The sequence below is a fragment of the Stegastes partitus genome, unplaced genomic scaffold (assembly GCF_000690725.1).
Source record: "Stegastes partitus isolate 25-593 unplaced genomic scaffold, Stegastes_partitus-1.0.2 Scaffold1078, whole genome shotgun sequence".
NCBI lineage: Eukaryota > Metazoa > Chordata > Actinopteri > Pomacentridae > Stegastes > Stegastes partitus.
The window spans coordinates 240,879-257,569 of NW_007578809.1; the positions used below are offsets into that span (position 1 = coordinate 240,879).

Below are 16,691 nucleotides of genomic sequence, written 5' to 3' on the forward strand. Positions count from 1 at the left end.
ATTACTATGATAAACTACAGGCACATGACAGGTTTCCAAGCAGCTGATGTTACTGAAATATATTCGTTTTTCTCAGTCGCTGTGGTACATTTCTCAGATCAGAATTGAAATTCTCAAAACTACTTGTTCAATCTTCACATCATTGTGTCACTTGTGCACATCAAAAAATCAGTTTCTCATTTCTTTGAACAAGTTCTAAATGCTTTGATACATCCATGCAAATGATTATGTACAATTCTCTGCTGTTTCTTACATTATCAATTGCTTATGTCATGTTGATCAAAATGTATTATAATGGGTCTCTGTTGAATAGATTCACCCCCACAACATTTAGTCATCAGTTCATTCCATTAGTCTTTACATGCAAAATGGTTGAACCAGTTGTCATAATATGTCGAGCATATTTTCCATGAGACTTTTTTTTCTAAATCTGTCCTGAATTGGTAAATTGCTCCCAGGTGAATCTTGACTTTCTCTAATGAAGGGAAATGTGCATAGCATTACAAAGATCAACCAATGATCAACCAGTTCTCTGAAATAGCTCCAAGGTGCATCTTCTGAACCATCAACTGGTAAGTATAGAGGAAGACTGCATTGTAATTCCTACAGTGCTGCATGTACAGTTTTCCTTAAGGAGACTGTCCTAGTTCCCATTTCTACGTTTGTTTTTTTCTTTGTGCTATGCAGTGCTGTCTTTTCCTTTCTGTATCGCAGTTACATGGTCTGTCAATAAATTGCAGTACAAACAGTAAAAGCCTAAATGTGAATCTTGTCCAGTCTTCCAATCAATCTCCCACATACACTAAGGTGTAACTCACAATTTACAATAACTATCATTAAAACTTTAGTTTACATCAGAACATCCCTCCAGAGAACACTGTTACATTGACAACATGACTAAGCAATGTGACTGTCTTATCACACACTGACACAAGGACTTGTCATTCTGATGGCACTGACAAGTTCATTAACACAGATATTTAGTTTTGAGAGATGAACTAAGGACTTTGAGTAAGTAACTGCCTTTTGTAGGCAATCCATGGTGTTTCATACGAATTGTTTTGAGAAATGCACTTACTGTTCTGCAAATGTCAAGGATGATTTGAGAAATGTACCAAAGTCACTGAGAAAACTGTAACACAATTCTAGTTAATCACAGCTCAAGTCACCATGTGAGCTCTGGCCAGAGGTCATGATTTGTCAGAGAAGACTTGGTTATGGTGCTCCTCTACTAGCTAAACTCCACAATGCTCTCTGCTTGCCAACATGAACGGCCTGTCGTCTGAGTGACGCCTCTTCTAATTACAGTATTAAACAAGAGGCTCCACCTGGTGGAACATCCAGGTACTACAGCTAACCTACAATACTTAAAGTATGTATTATGCAGGTACATGGAGTTGGAAAATATTAAATATTAAATTGTTTCAGTCTGTGATAAAAACAACAACAACAACAACAACAACATCAAAAACTTGATTGGGAAATCCCTGCTTGCTACAGTAGGAAAAGCACAGGTGCATTAATGATGCATACTGATTCACTGTCATGGCTCCATGGGACACTTAATGCATGTAGATACAAGATAGATACAATTTTATTTTTACATTACATCTGTAAGGTGAGACAGAATCCATGAAGCAATTCTGAAATTTTCACAACAACTACAGTATAAGAACATAAATGTGGACATATGTGACACACAGAAATGTGTGATCACATTTTTTGTAATTAATTTTGGTTATAATGGGATGAATTTTATGCAGAAATGTGTGAATAGGAGCACTTTTAACTTTGTTTTTTGTACATAGCTTGTTTTGGGTGTAGTTCCAGGAATGAGCCACTAGGGAGGATCAACCTTCCTGAAGACAGCCTGGTGTGCTTGGCAGCCGCGTCTCAGACTCTCAGAAGAGAGGAAAGAAAACACTACTTGTTATCCGTCTCACTCTTTTCTCCTGGTTTTCACAGGACAATTTACTGTGGAAAACAGACTCCATCTATGGGGCCTGTTACACATGTGACAGCCTGACTCCAACACACAGCAAACAACACACAACACAGGATTTTTATCATAACTGTTATTGTTGGACAGAAACCTTGAAGGTCTTTTTGAATTTATGTGTCATGTTTTTTCTATAGTCAAGCAAACAGCTTCCAGAAAAATTGAGAAAGAATCCGTTTTGGTCTCACAAAATTTATTCTTTTTTGTTTTACAGAAAAAATGTTGAGCTAACAAGGATGAAGTCGTCTGTTTATCAGACCAGTAATACTTTGTGAGTATTTTTTCTAAACCATTACATAACAATCCAAAATAATCAATCATGTGCTTATCTATTGGTCAAGTTAAGTAAGACCTGCTTTTCCAACCACATGTGAGTATAAACAATAAGATGCTCATTTATAACATGTCTGTTTGGACAGTGGAAAACAAAATGATTAACCCACTGAGGGAGGGATTCACACTCACTTACTTCCTAACTAGACAGATCCATATCCCAGAAGTTTAGTTGAATTTATGTTATACTGTGCTGATTAAGTGTTCCCTTAATTTTTTTGAGCAGTGTAGTATGCTATTGTCTTTCATGCCACTGAGTCATACATTTGCAGGCACATAATTCTCTTCTTGAAAGTCATGAAGCTTTGCCTTTAGAGCCAAACAAAGTGTAAAACACTGAAGAAAACAATAGAATAGAATAGTTCTTCATTGTCACTGTGGAAGCCATGTTAAAGACGGTGTTNAGCAAACAACACACAACACAGGATTTTTTTTATCATAACTGTTATTGTTGGACAGAAACCTTGAAGGTCTTTTTGAATTTATGTGTCATGTTTTTCTATAATCAAGCAAACAGCTTCCACAAAAATTGAGAAAGAATCCGTTTTGGTCTCACAAAATTTATTCTTTTTTGTTTTACAGAAAAAATGTTGAGCAAACAAGGATGAAGTCGTCTGTTTATCAGACCAGTAATACTTTGTGAGTATTTTTCTAAACCAATACATAACAATCCAAAATAATCAACCATGTGCTTATCTATTGGTCAAGTTAAGGAAGACATGCTTATCCAACCACATGTGATGTGGTTCTGGTGACGACGTAATCCTGGTGACCTCTAGTGTGAATTTTACAGATTTATTTTTATGTTTTGCCATTTTGAACAGAGGACTCTATATAGTTTAACCTCCAGGGCTTCATTTATAATGAACATCTTCTCATGACAAGACTCCTGCATGAATTCATGGACACTGTCATTGCAGAATCATAAGATCAAAGTTCAACAAGAGGAGCTGAGAAGCTATTACTAGAACGCTATTGTTTTTCATGCCACTGAGTCATACATTTGCAAGAACATAATTCTTGTCTTGAAAGTCATGAACCTTGGCCTTCAGAGCCAAACAAAGTGTAAAACATTGAAGAAAACAATAGAATAGAATAATTCTTCATTGTCACTGTGGAAGCCATGTTAAAGACGGTGGTACAGCAGTGAAATGTTGTTGTAGCATCCTCTGAGTATAAAATATTAAAACAAAGACTATGAAGAAAATGAGGTATTTACAGCAGACAAAGAGTCATGTTACAAAATTTAGGTATGTTAGACCCAAAACATCAAATCTGAGTGAATGATTAACGATGTATATTTCCATTAACTATCTACTAATACTGCTCTTTCTTGGTTTGCGTTGGTCGTTGCCTCGTCTTGGTCTGCGTTGGTCGTTGCCTCGTCTTGGTCAGCGTTTGTCATTGCCTCGTCTTGGTCAGCGTTGGTCGTTGCCGGGTCTTGGTCTGCGTTGGTCGTTGCCTGGTCTTGGTCAGTGTTGGTTGTTGCCTCGTTTTGGTCAGCGTTGGTTGTTGCCTGGTCTTGGTCAGNCTCTTTCCCTCACAGTCATCAGGGACTGAACTCGTTTCTTCCAGCCCGGTTTGGCTTCAGATTTCTCTCCTTCAATCAGCATGTCAATGTAGTCTGGAGTGGAGAGAGGATTGGGCTTCAGTGCAATCTCTTTAAGTCTGTTCAGACACTTGGCAGAGCTCTCAATTAGTTTTACCACCTCAGACTGCAAACGATCATATTCATTTTTCAGTACTTGAATCATTCCCTGAACAGTCATCTTTTTCCCTTTGGCTTTCTGGTACTTTTCTTTCAGATCGTACAGTGTCTGTTTTTCTTTAACTTCCTTATAATCCCATTTATACTTCTGATTAAAATGTACATCCCATGGGCATTTCTCTGGGCACCGAGTACAGTATCCATTTGACATTGCAGCACAGTGAATTTTATCTCGATCATCTGCATACGAACAAGGATAGTGACAGGTATAATGACACTGCTGACAGTTGGTGATGTAGTTTCCACTACCAGAAATGTTCTCTTGAAAGGGCTTTGTGACAGTTATTTCAATCTCAAACTTCTCACTTCTGTTCATCTCTGCTTCATTATCTTGAAGTTTTTTGGTTGTCTCGTTTATCTCCTCAAGCTTGGCTAACCCAAGTTTAACCTTCTTCTGCAAATGTTCAACTGAATTCTCAAGCTGCTGTCTTTCTTTTAGGACCTCCTTTGTGAGAATCAAGCTTTTGGTTTGGATGAGATTCAGAGCAGCAAAGAACCTTTTCATGCTTGTTGATCCCATGTTCCAAAACATCTCATCAAATCCTCCATCACCTTCATCATCTTCATCATCAGCTGTGCTGTTTGCCGCTGATGCTTTGTTGTCTGCAAACAACGCTGAATTATTGAATTTAAAGTGAACTGGCAGCCCTTTGTCTGTTTTAGGACATGGGACACCTGAGACATTGATGGCCTCTAGAACTGGTGGCCGCTGGCCGTCTGCAAATGTCACCAGAATCCTGATGTTTTCTGCCACATCTTTGCCAAAGATCGAGAGAACTGAATCAAACACATATTTCTGTGATGGTGTGAGTCGTGCTAAAGCAGATGGAACTACAAAACACACAGCGTCAATTTCTGTGACACCATTGTCAGCATGAAAGAGATTACGTAGCTGCTCTACAATTTCCCTGTCTCTGTCTATGCCTCTTGTATCTCCAAAGCCTGGAGTGTCCACAATAGTCAGGGAGTACTCTATTTTGAAACCCTCCTGGTGGTTTATTTTGTAAGCTGTGACTTCTGACGTTTGGCTATGAGCTTGGGATGTTGACTGACCCTCATCTATTAATTTAAAACGATACGAGTCCTTCCATTCAACGCCAAGAATGTAGTTGATCATTCCGTTAATGAGGGTTGACTTTCCAGCACCAGTGGCTCCAAGAACCATTATTGTGCGATTAGGTTTAGTGGACTGTTCCCCAAAAGTAAAACTCTTGCATCCTTTTATATTGATGTGTTCTTCTTTCAGGGGAATTTTGTAAACAGAGAGAGATCCTTCCTGCGGTTGTTGTTTGCATGTTGCTTTAACAGCATCAGCAAGTCGTTTACTGCACTCAACCTCTGAATCAAGAAAAGTCTCGACTGTCTCTGTTTGTTTGTTTTGATTTGATTGTACGACGTCTGACTTAACTTTTGTATAACATGGCAGAAATCGACTCAACATTATGGAGACGGTTGGCAATTACAACTATGAAACTACAGTTATACTTGATTGGGTCCAGGAGAGTTATTTTCAATGACAAGACAAACTGAAGACTCGTGTTCAGAGAAGATCATCCATCTTGATGGCGAGCCTCGGGTCCCTGATCTAAATCTGCATATAGAAATATAAGAAAACAGAAAATAGAATCCACAGTTTAATGCTCTGTTATTTATTTATTTATTTATTTATTTATTGTGGTCTATAATCACACCACAGCTCTTCTGTTGGGGCATAGAAAGAAAAAAGAAAAAAAAAAATTGCCAAGTTCATTTCTCACACCAGCAACACCAGATTTTACTGCAGGAGGATTTCAGCACTATAATGGACGTCCCGGTTGATTCATCAGGACAAACGATTAGAAAACATGAAGAAAAACTCTGCTTTATTCTAGACATGTCAATAACTTGGGGTTGACTTCCACATACCTCCTAATTCTTGTATGAATCCATCGGAGCACCAGGCATCTTCATGGAAACCTCTGTGATGTCCAATGTTGTTGCAGAACTCTCCTTCCCTCTTTTTTTTTCAGTCCAGAATTTGCCTCGAGTGTGTTGATTAACTTGGTGGATTACCAGAAGACCAGACTGTGTCCAAGGAAGTTAGAAAAGTGAATTAGTCAACAGGGTATTCAGCTGTTTGACTAAATCGGCAGTCAAACTATGTAAATGTGTCATTAAAAAAGAAACTAGTTTAACACATGCTTGCTGTGTAATATACAGAGAACACACGTACTGTTGGGATATTTAATTTTGTGAAAGCACTGAAAGCTTACTATTGACACGAGCATCATTTAATGTCTATTAATGTATGAGTTGTGCTGATCTGAAGAAGGGGAAAGAAGGATTTAAGCAGGCCTTGAGAAACTGAACTGAGGGAGGTTAAGTCAGGTCAGATAGAAGGAATGCAGCCACACACACACACTATGCACAGATAATGGTAGCAGTACCTTGCACTCATAGGCATACCATCCCCCTACAATGTAAAAGCAGCAGCTGCAGCATACACTCACCGGCCACTTTATTAGGTACACTTTGCTGGTACCGGGTTGGACCCCCTTTTGCTTTCAGAACTGCCTTAATCCTTCGTGGCATAGATTCAACAAGGCACTGGACACATACCTCAGAGATTTTGCTCCATATTGACATGACAGCAACACGCAGTTGCTGCAGATTTGTCGGCTGCACATCCATGATGCGAATCTCCCATTCCACCACATCCCAAAGGTGCTCTATTGGATTGAGATCTGGTGACTGTGGAAGCCATTGGACTACAGTAAACTCATTGTCATGTTCAAGAAACCAGTCTGAGATGATTTGCGCTTTATGATATGGCGTGTTATCCTGCTGGAAGTATCCATCAGAAGACGGGTACACTGTGGTCATAAAGGGATGGACATGGTCAGCAACAATACTCAGGTAGGCTGTGGCGTTGACACGATGCTCAGTTGGTACTAAGGGGCTCAAAGTGTGCCAAGAAAATATCCCCCACACCATTACACCACCACCATCAGCCTGAAGCGTTGATACAAGGCAGGATGGATCCATGCTTTCATGTTGTTGATGCCAAATTCTGACCCNTTGGTCGTTGCCTGGTCTTGGTCTGCGTTGGTCGTTGCCTGGTCTTGGTCAGTGTTGGTTGTTGCCTCGTTTTGGTCAGCGTTGGTCATTGCCTGGTCTTGGTCAGCATTGGTCGTTGCCTGGTCTTGGTCTGCGTTGGTCGTTGCCTGGTCTTGGTCAGCGTTGGTTGTTGCCTCGTCTTGGTCAGCGTTGGTCGTTGCCTCGTCTTGGTCTGCGTTGGTTGTTGCTTCGTTTTGGTCAGCGTTGGTCGTTGCCTGGTCTTGGTCAGTGTTGGTCGTTGCCTGGTCTTGGTCAGTGTTGGTCGTTGCCTGGTCTTGGTCTGCGTTGGTCATTGCCTGGTTTTGGTCAGAGTTGGTCTTTGCCTCATCTTTGTCTGAGTTGGTCGTTGCCTCGTCTTGGTCTGCGTTGGTCGTTGCCTCGTCTTGATCAGCGATAGTGGTGAATTTGTTTTGATCTCGGCTGGGATCAGTCTTTGTCTCATCTTGTTTTCTGATGTCATTCTTTTTTTCTTGGTCTCTGTTGGCATTAGTTTTAGTTTTGGCATTGATGTTTTTACGATTGTCTTTCTTGCCATCAGTCTTTGTTTGGCCCTGATTACAATGCTGGGAGTGAGTATGTCAATTCTAGAGAAATCTCTCTCCTTTCTCTACTTTAGCTATGAATTCTGCTCTTTCCCTCACAGTCATCAGGGACTGAACTCGTTTCTTCCAGCCCGCTTTGCCTTCAGATTTCTCTCCTTCAATCAGCATGTCAATGTAGTCTGGAGTGGAGAGAGGATTGGGCTTCAGTGCAATCTCTTTTAGTCTGTTCAGACACTTGGCAGAGCTCTCAATTAGTTTTACCACCACAAACTGCAAACGATCATATTCATCCCTCAGTACTTTAATCACTCCCTGAACATTCCCCTTTTGCCCTTTGGCTTTCAGGTACTTTTCTTTCAGCTGTTGCAGTGTCTGTTTTTCTTTAACTTCCTTATAATCCCATTTATATTTTTGATTAAAATGTACATTCCATGGGCATTTATTTGGGCAACAAGTACAGTATCCATCTGACATTGCAGCACAGTAAATTTTATCTCGATCATCTGCTATCCCACAAGGATAGTGACAGGTATAATGACACTGCTGACAGTTGGTGATGTAGTTTCCACTACCAGAAATGTCCTCTTGAAAGGGCTTTGTGACAGTTATTTCAATCTCAAACTTCTCATTTCTGTTCATCTCTGCTTCATGATCTTGAAGTTTTTCGGTTGTCTCATTTATCTCCTCAAGCTTGGCTAACCCAAGTTTAACCTTCTTCTGCAAATCTTCAATTGAATTCTCAAGCTGCTGTCTTTCTTTTAGGACCTCCTTTGTCAGAGTCAAGCTTTTGGTTTGGATGAGATTCAGAGCAGCAAAGAACCTTTTCATGCTTTTTGTTCCCATGTTCCAAAACATCTCATCAAATCCTCTATCATCTTCTTCATCATCTTCATCATCAGCTGTGCTGTTTGCTGCTGATGCTTTGTTGTCTGCAAACAACGCTGAATTATTGAATTTCAAGTGAACAGGCAGCCCATCTGTTTTAGGACATGGGACACCTGAGACATTGATGGCCTCTAGAACTGGTGGCCGCTGGCCGTCTGCAAATGTCACCAGAATCCTGATGTTTTCTGCCACATCTTTGCCAAAGATCGAGAGAATTGAATCAAACACATATTTCTGTGATGGTGTGAGTCGTGCTAAAGCAGACTGAACTACAAAACACACAGCGTCAATTTCTGTGACACCATTGTCAGCATGAAAGAGATTACGTAGCTGCTCTACAATTTCCCTGTCTCTTTCTATGCCTCTTGTATCTCCAAAGCCTGGAGTGTCCACAATAGTCAGGGAGTACTCTATTTTGAAACCCTCCTGGTGGTTGATCCTGTAAGCTGTGACTTCAGATGTTTGGCTGTGAGCTTGGGATGTTGACTGACCCTCATGTACTAATTTAAAACGATACGAGTCCTTCCATTCGACACCAAGAATGTAGTTGATCATTCCGTTAATGAGGGTTGACTTTCCAGCACCAGTGGCTCCAAGAACCATTATTGTGCGATTAGGTTTAGTGGACTGTTTCCCAAAAGTAAAACTCTTGCATCCTTTTATATTGATGTGTTCTTCTTTCAGGGGAGTTTCGTAAACAGAGAGAGATCCTTCCTGTGGTAGTAGTTTGCTTCTTTCTTTAACAGCATCAGCAAGTCGTTTACTGCACTCAACTTCCTCAGAAATACAATCATCTGGTGGTGAATTCACAGGAGCTGAATCAAGACAAGTTTCGACTGGCTCTGTTTGTTGGTTAACATTTGATTTTACGAAGTATGACTTAAATTTTGTATAACTTGACTGTAATCGCTGCAACATTATGGAGACGGTTGGCAATTACAACTATGAAGCTACAGTTACACTTAATTGGGTCCAGGAGAGTTATTTTCAATGACTTGTTGTGTTCAGAGAAGGTCATCCATCTTGATGGTGAGCCCCTGGTCTCTGATATAAATCTGCATAAAGAAACAAAAGAAAACAGAAAATAGAATCCACAGTTTAATGCTCCGTTATTATTCTTTGCAGTCTATATACACACCACAGCTCTTCTGTTGGGTGTTACATCCAGCCTCTAGGGTCGGCTGGATGTAACTAGAAACCAGATGGAAATGGTTCAGGTAAAGCAATTTATTGCTCAGTAACGTAAAATGACCATGACATAACTTTGACAATACAAAAGAGGGTGGATGTTGCTACAAATCAACAAACCAAACAAAAACCAAACAAAGGCTATCAGAGTTGTGAAGCTAGCAAACAAAACAAAACTAAACTCTTTAGCCAAAACCTAGTAGCAACATCCACACATAACAAAGGAAACGAAAACAAACTGGTGCCTCAAAACACAGAAAATACAAAGACACACGACGTGAGTAACTTCCTCACAAAGTTGGACAGCTGCTAACAGGAGTCATAGTCGCTATCTATCTGCTCTATCTTACCTCCACTGCATGATTGTTTCTCACATCGAATACTGCTTCACAACCTGGTCGTTTGCTAGTTTCACTGCTCTGAAACCCATTGAACAGCTTTCTAAAAAAGCCATCAAAGTGCTGGACAAAAAACCTCAGTCATTTCACCATTGTGCAGTCCTAAAGAAATATCAATTTTTAAACTTTGAGAATTTTAAATTGTTTAAAAGTGCGTGCTTAAGCTACAAGTCTGTGAATGGCATGGCCCCACTGCCCCTGAGGGATTATATCAAAAAGAAAAGTGGTATCACTAATACAAGGTCAGCCACTAGGGGTGACTGCGAAGTACAGTTTAGAAAGCCCTCCTTTGCACAGCATGTACCATCTATTAAAGGTTGCACAAACTGGAATATCTTACCTATAGCTGTCAGAGAAAGCTCCACCTTTATCAGTTTTAAAAGACAATGTAAGACATGGCTGATCAGTAATCAAGTGTGTGAACATTGACAAAATCAGGCACTTTAATTACATGCACTTTAGGACCTGAAAAGCACTTTATAGACACAGTAGCACTTTAGGGTGGGTACAACCCAGTCTGATTCAATCTTATCGCCACTGTCTGTGTTTTATTGTTGTTGTTTTTATTTATTTTATTATTATCATTATTGTTATTTTTTTTCTTTCTTNCCCGTGCAGCGTGGGTTCTCTCCGGGTTCTCCGGCTTCCTCCCACACAGTCGAGAAACATGTTGAGGTTAATTGGTGATTCTAAATTGTCTGTAGGTGTGAATGTGAATGTGCTTGCTTGTCTGTCTCTGAGTGTAGCCCTGTGATAGACTGGTGACCTGTCCAGGGTGTCTCCTGCCTTCACCCAAAGTCAGCTGGGATAGACTCCAGCCCCCCGCGACCCTAGTGAGGATCAAGCGGTGTACAGATGATGGAGATAGATCTTTGAAGCAGAGCTGCAGTCAAAATCTGCCAGCAGAAATGTATTATTTAACCAGGCAGGACTGACAGTTTTATCCTCTACCAATAATCTGACATGTAAATTATAATAAACTAATGGTCTACAGTAAACTGCAAATTTACACCGCTGGAGCTGACAGCCAGAGGAGACTGCAGACAGCACCTGAGAAGGAAAAACACAGCCATGCTTTCAGTTACCCAGTGACCCCAAGGCTATGTTCAGGGCCATTTCACAACCTTTACTATTAGGCTCTTATCTTGGTTATTATAAGGACTAGCCTTCCATGATAAACATTTGTTTTATTTCTAGTTTTTTAGAACAGGCACTGCTATCCAGATCTTTCATCATTTGATTTGATAATACCTGCAAATTGTTATATATTCGCCTTCATGTGAAGGAAAACATATATTGTCCTATGAAATGGTTGTGTTTTTACATTTATCTCTCCGGCAGTAGAAATATTGTTTCACTGGATGAGGTAGAAATTTGAAGGAGAAAAAAAGTGCTTATTGCCTAACAAAGATAAAGGTTCTTGTTTTATTCACTCAAATGTTCACAAACAGTAAGCTACTTGCAATGAAAAGCAAATCCATTATTTTGTTTTTGCATTTCATACAGGTGGGATGTAATGCTGCAGAGAAAAGAACCTAGAATCATCAGAAAGGGTGACTTCTGCTGTTTGCTTTTTATAATGTTATGAAAAGACAGGGACTGTGTAACTTATTCAACAGAAATGCACAGAAGATTTTACCTTTGAAGAACTTTAGCCTTTCCTCATTACATTATTTATTTGGTAAGTTTAAATGTGACAGACATTATTAAGGTCATTGTAAAGCTCTGTGTGGTAGAGTGGGACACTCTGGGGACATGTTGCTGATTTGATAGTATCTAATGACAGAGCTCCGGTCAGAGAGATGGACACGGAGAATTAATTTCCAAGCAACTTTTAATACTCAAGTGGGTTACAGTAATGGATGGATTAGGATGGTGTGTGTGTGTGTGTGTGTGTGGTCTACAAAAGAAACAAAGTACAAAGAATATTAATAATACTGTAAAAATATTTCAAAAGCTATAATACAATAACAAACATTGAATTATTTGACTGGAAATGTATTAATTCGGTCCAAAGAAATCAAATAGGCAATAGAATAAACAAATAAGCATGAAAGTAAAGGGTTAATAAAGCAAGTAGGAGTTTAAATGTCTCTGGCTCCCTCTAGTGGACAACACCACCCAGAAATCCAGTTTCACACTCTTATGCTGTGTTTACTCGCTTCATTCGCGCGTATAAATCACATCATTCGCGCGTAAAGATTTGTGTCTGAATTCAAGTCATTCGCATGAATGACACCATTCAGACGCCGGATCCATGGGATCCCCCAGAGAGGCACACAGCTGTTGGAGAGGATCGGTACCAGGATAACCCTCCAGGATGCTAACTACAGGCACTCGCTGAGATCGAGCGATGTTTTTTCCGTGCCACATTCAACAACACGGACGAGCGGCCGCCAGCAGGAGTACGCTGACCACAGCGACAAGGAGCCAGCGGAGGTTTATCCCGTGAGCATTGCGATAGCTAGCAACTCAGTTCACTAGCTTGCTAAGTTGAAGAGTAGCATTCTTGTGTGTAAACTGGAGGAGAGGAACAGCCCGTCTGCTGAGCACTGAGATCTGCCTTGGCCAGTAATGTAACTGCGTATCTCCTGGGGTGAGTAAATCAATCAGTAATCACAGTGTAGTTGCAAAAAATTAATGAATCATGTTGTTGACCCAGAGAATCTCAACGCTGATTGGCCATCACAGCGTGTCAGATCGCAAAAATTCAGATTTTTCAACTTGCTCTTCATACACGTGTCTAGAATCACGTCATACGCGCGAATAACTGACTTGACTTGCGTCTGGTGTGAACACAGCATAAGGAGGGCTTATTACAGTCATGTGTACCTAATTAACTATGAAAACATATTTAGAAACACTGAAAATAGCATTAAACACAGAATAAGATGACTGTATATCTAAACAATGCCTAAACAGGTCATCAAAGCAGTATTTACATCATAGCACGCATTCAGCACTTCCTTTCACTTATGCGCGCACGTGGTGGGCAACCATGTGTTAAAGTGTGGTCTCAGTTCAGAGGATGCCCTCAGAAAGGAAGCGACATCACCACCACTCTACGACTGAGAAGTTTTCAAAAAATGAAAAACTATAAACAAAGACTTTCCATAACTCTGTTTTCACTCTTTATTCTGATCTGTGTTCCATATCTGTGCAATGACAAGTTTGAGCAACTTAAACCAAAGTAATGGATGAAGACTTTTATGCACATCGGAAATTTTAATAACATTTGATCTAAATTCAACATCGTTTTTCTTTGTGACACTTCATCACACAGACAAGCAACTAACAGTTTCATTTCATATAAGTTCCATCTCACTGCAATAAAAACTTCAAGAGCAATTCAGCTACAAAGAAGGGATGTGCAATTAGATGCAAAGTGCATTAGTCATATTCAGAAGATTAAAGGGTTTTATTTTAGTCGAATTAAAACACAGTGGATCATTTGCAGAACAAGTTTGTAAAGTGTAATATTTTATTGACTTACAGTCTGTTGTGTTGGACAGTCAAACTGCTGATAGTGTTGAAGTGTTGAAAGAGTCTGTGCACACGCCGGCAACATTCACTTCCCTGGTAGAAAGTAAATACATGTCACTGCAACACATTAAAATCGCTGCCTACTATTTTTTGTATTGTAAGATGACTGAATAAATTCACAATTCAATTCACAGTTTTGTTTTGTTTTTTAAATTATTCTTTTCAACTACAATTCAAAAACAATGTCTTATCGTAATTTAGCAAATTTTTTATTTATTATTACTTTTTCAGTTTCTACTTATTTGACTGACTAATGTGAATGTTGCCTTTTCTTTAATGGAAGGATATGAATACATTTGAGGATGACTGTATGTCCCATTAGCACTGATGATGTGAGACGAGAGAACAATAGACAAACTTCAGCAAAAGTAAGAGTGTTTTGTTTAACTTGTCTGAGATCAGCTACAAAAAATAATGATTTACAATCAATTGCAAACAAAAAATGACAGAGTGCTGCTATTTGCTTTAAATGCAGCTATGATGCTCAAAAATACTAAAACAATAGATTAACATGTTGAGGTAACAGAAACTTACCACTCAGTCTGCCTCCGACCAGTCATGGAGGGTGAGCTCGGCTGTGTAGCTGCTTTTATGTGCAGTGTACACGCAGATAGAAACACCCACATACGCCTCGCTCTTGTTATCTTATATTTAATAAAAGGGCGACTGCTTCCCAGAAATCATCACGTAAACCTGAAAGTGCATGTTGTGTTATNCTGTCTGTGTTTTATTGTTGTTGTTTTTATTTATTTTATTATTATCATTATTGTTATTTTTTTTCTTTCTTTTTTTTTTTTTTTTAACTCTTTGCTCTTTTGGACGTTTGTGTCCACATGTGTTTCTCTTTTATGTGTGTGGGACACTGGATGGAAATCAGCCTTGTGCTATATCCGGCGTAGTTACTGCAACCTGAGATTGTATGTACATTAATACACACTGTCCTGTCTAAATAAACAAATAAATTAAATTAAAGCTGCAAGTCGCGTTGGTCGGGTCCTCGATCCACGTTGGACCCTCATGCCCGTCTGACCGTTCTTCAAGTTAAACCTGCTTGAAGTCGAAGGAGCCATTTTTCTCTCTGCTTAGCCTGTCAGTGAGTCACATGACCAGCTGCTGTCACAGCATGTCTGTGCATTTCCCATACACACCCATACAAAGTACGAGCCGAGGCTGCGACAGCTCATCAACTTTAACGGCTCGCCATTCGGAAACCGTTTGAGAAACGTCAAATCCCTTCAGAACTTTTGTACATCAAGGCCTTCTCTGTCTCCTGTGCGAGTTTCAAGTTGATACAAGTTACGGTGTCAGACAAGATAATTTTTTCCCAAAAGAAGTTTTCGCTCATTTTTTTATTTTGAAAGGCAAATTGCGGACTTCCTGTTTGAGATAGGTCAGGGGTGTCAGCACGAGATTTGTGGGTCTCATTGAGACGAACGTTTTGGTGTTGATCATTAGTCGGTACAACCAATGAAGAAAGTTGGTAGCACCAGTGCTACGACTGGAAAAAGTTAGTCTGGATTCCTGTAACAGAATCGCAAGAAACCACAAACAATAGCTGAGGATCTCCCACTCCCCACTGCTCTTGATATGGTGTCAACAATAACTAATGAGACAACCACCACAAAATTGAAGACATTTGAGAACCACTGGTTTGGAGCATGATAGGTTACTGCCCAGAGCTTGTTGTCATTGTGTCCTTTGTACAGGGTATTTTGAAAAAGGTGACATGCAGATAGCAGGAGAGGAGAAAACTGCATGAATTCAGGGGCTGGTGACAGGCTTATGTCTAAAGTCTACGTCCAGTCAGTCATACTATGGGAAATGTTCTTTGCAATGTTTTAAGGTGAAAATTAAAATTGATGCATTGTGGAGATGTGAGAGTTTNTATCTGTGAAAGAACCAAAATGCAAGATTGTTTGTTGTGTTGTCACGGATCAGGTTCAGAGACTCAAGTGCAGACATAAAACTCGGCAAACCAAGCACAAGATAACAATATTAATTTACAGAATCACAATATTTACAGAACAGGAAACTAAATATGTATAGAGACACCTACAGGACAGGTGGAATAACTGCATACAAAATAAACTCTTAAACCAGAATCAAATTACAATTGAGTAATTTTTCAAAGCTGAGGTAGACGAGGATGGTAACACCAAGTCGGGCAAACATAGTATTAACAGGGTTAAGCAGATAACAAAAGCTACGGGTTTCGTGTGCTAGCGGCTAGGCAAGCGGAGTTCAGTGAGACTGGAGGCTTACAGATAGCTGACCGAGCGCGCATGGTGGGAAGGGGAGGCAGCGTGGTGAGTGGTGATGGAAGGATCAGACCAGGTGCAGCGGTGGCTGAAGACAGAGACGGTGGAGATGGACCAGAAAAGCTAGTGACGGTTTGGGTTATTTCCAGAGGAGCCAGGTGTGGAGGATGGACGGACAGAGATGCAAGCCAGAGTTTCGAACGGCGAGGTGGTACAAACTGGAGAGGAGGAAAAAAACAGGTTAGTACACAAACAACGGAATGGCAGCACAGAGCAAGGGTAAACTAACTGAGCGTGGTTTACGATCCAGTGTTGAGTAGTGGACTGAAGGCTGCTTATACTGTGGCTGGTGAATCACTGTCGGAGCACCAATCCTGGCCACAGGTGTGATCACTCAGGTAATAATTCAAAGTTCGAGGAGTCATTGGAAACCCGTGACTGCCACGATATACATTATCTGGTACAAGTGTATGTAAACTTTTGTTCACGACTATATGTTGACTTTTTTTTTGCCCTGCATGCTCTGCTGTGTATTTTTACTCTGTCGTGGATTACATATGTGTAGTGTACAGACAAACGCAAACATCCACATACGCCTCGCTCTTGTTATCTTATATTTAATAAAAGGGCGACTGCTTCCCAGAAATCATCACGTAAACCTGAAAGTGCATGTTGTGTTAT

At 40.1% G+C, this 16,691-nt stretch overlaps 2 protein-coding genes across 4 annotated transcripts; both read right to left on the reverse strand.

Moving 5' to 3' along the window:
* Positions 1-2,876: 2,876 nt before the first annotated feature.
* LOC103367702 (cell wall protein IFF6-like) lies at positions 2,877-7,510 on the reverse strand. Its single transcript, XM_008295817.1, has 2 exons — positions 7,156-7,510; positions 2,877-3,862 (listed from the first exon to the last, which is right to left on the reverse strand). Exons 1-2 carry the CDS (start codon positions 7,487-7,489, stop codon positions 3,639-3,641), a joined length of 558 nt encoding a protein of 185 aa, XP_008294039.1. The 5' UTR covers positions 7,490-7,510; the 3' UTR covers positions 2,877-3,638.
* On the reverse strand, positions 2,877-14,413 carry LOC103367703 (uncharacterized). 3 transcript variants are annotated; one of them, XM_008295820.1, is made up of 4 exons: positions 14,287-14,413; positions 13,703-13,785; positions 7,574-9,678; positions 2,877-3,686 (listed from the first exon to the last, which is right to left on the reverse strand). In XM_008295820.1, exon 3 carries the CDS (start codon positions 9,539-9,541, stop codon positions 7,781-7,783), a length of 1,761 nt encoding a protein of 586 aa, XP_008294042.1. In that variant the 5' UTR covers positions 9,542-9,678; positions 13,703-13,785; positions 14,287-14,413; the 3' UTR covers positions 2,877-3,686; positions 7,574-7,780. The 3 variants fall into 3 exon arrangements, with proteins under 3 accessions (XP_008294042.1, XP_008294041.1, XP_008294040.1); XM_008295819.1 differs by having other exon boundaries at positions 2,877-3,848; positions 7,304-9,678; XM_008295818.1 differs by having other exon boundaries at positions 2,877-3,848; positions 7,196-9,678.
* Between the last annotated feature and the right edge of the window lie 2,278 nt (positions 14,414-16,691).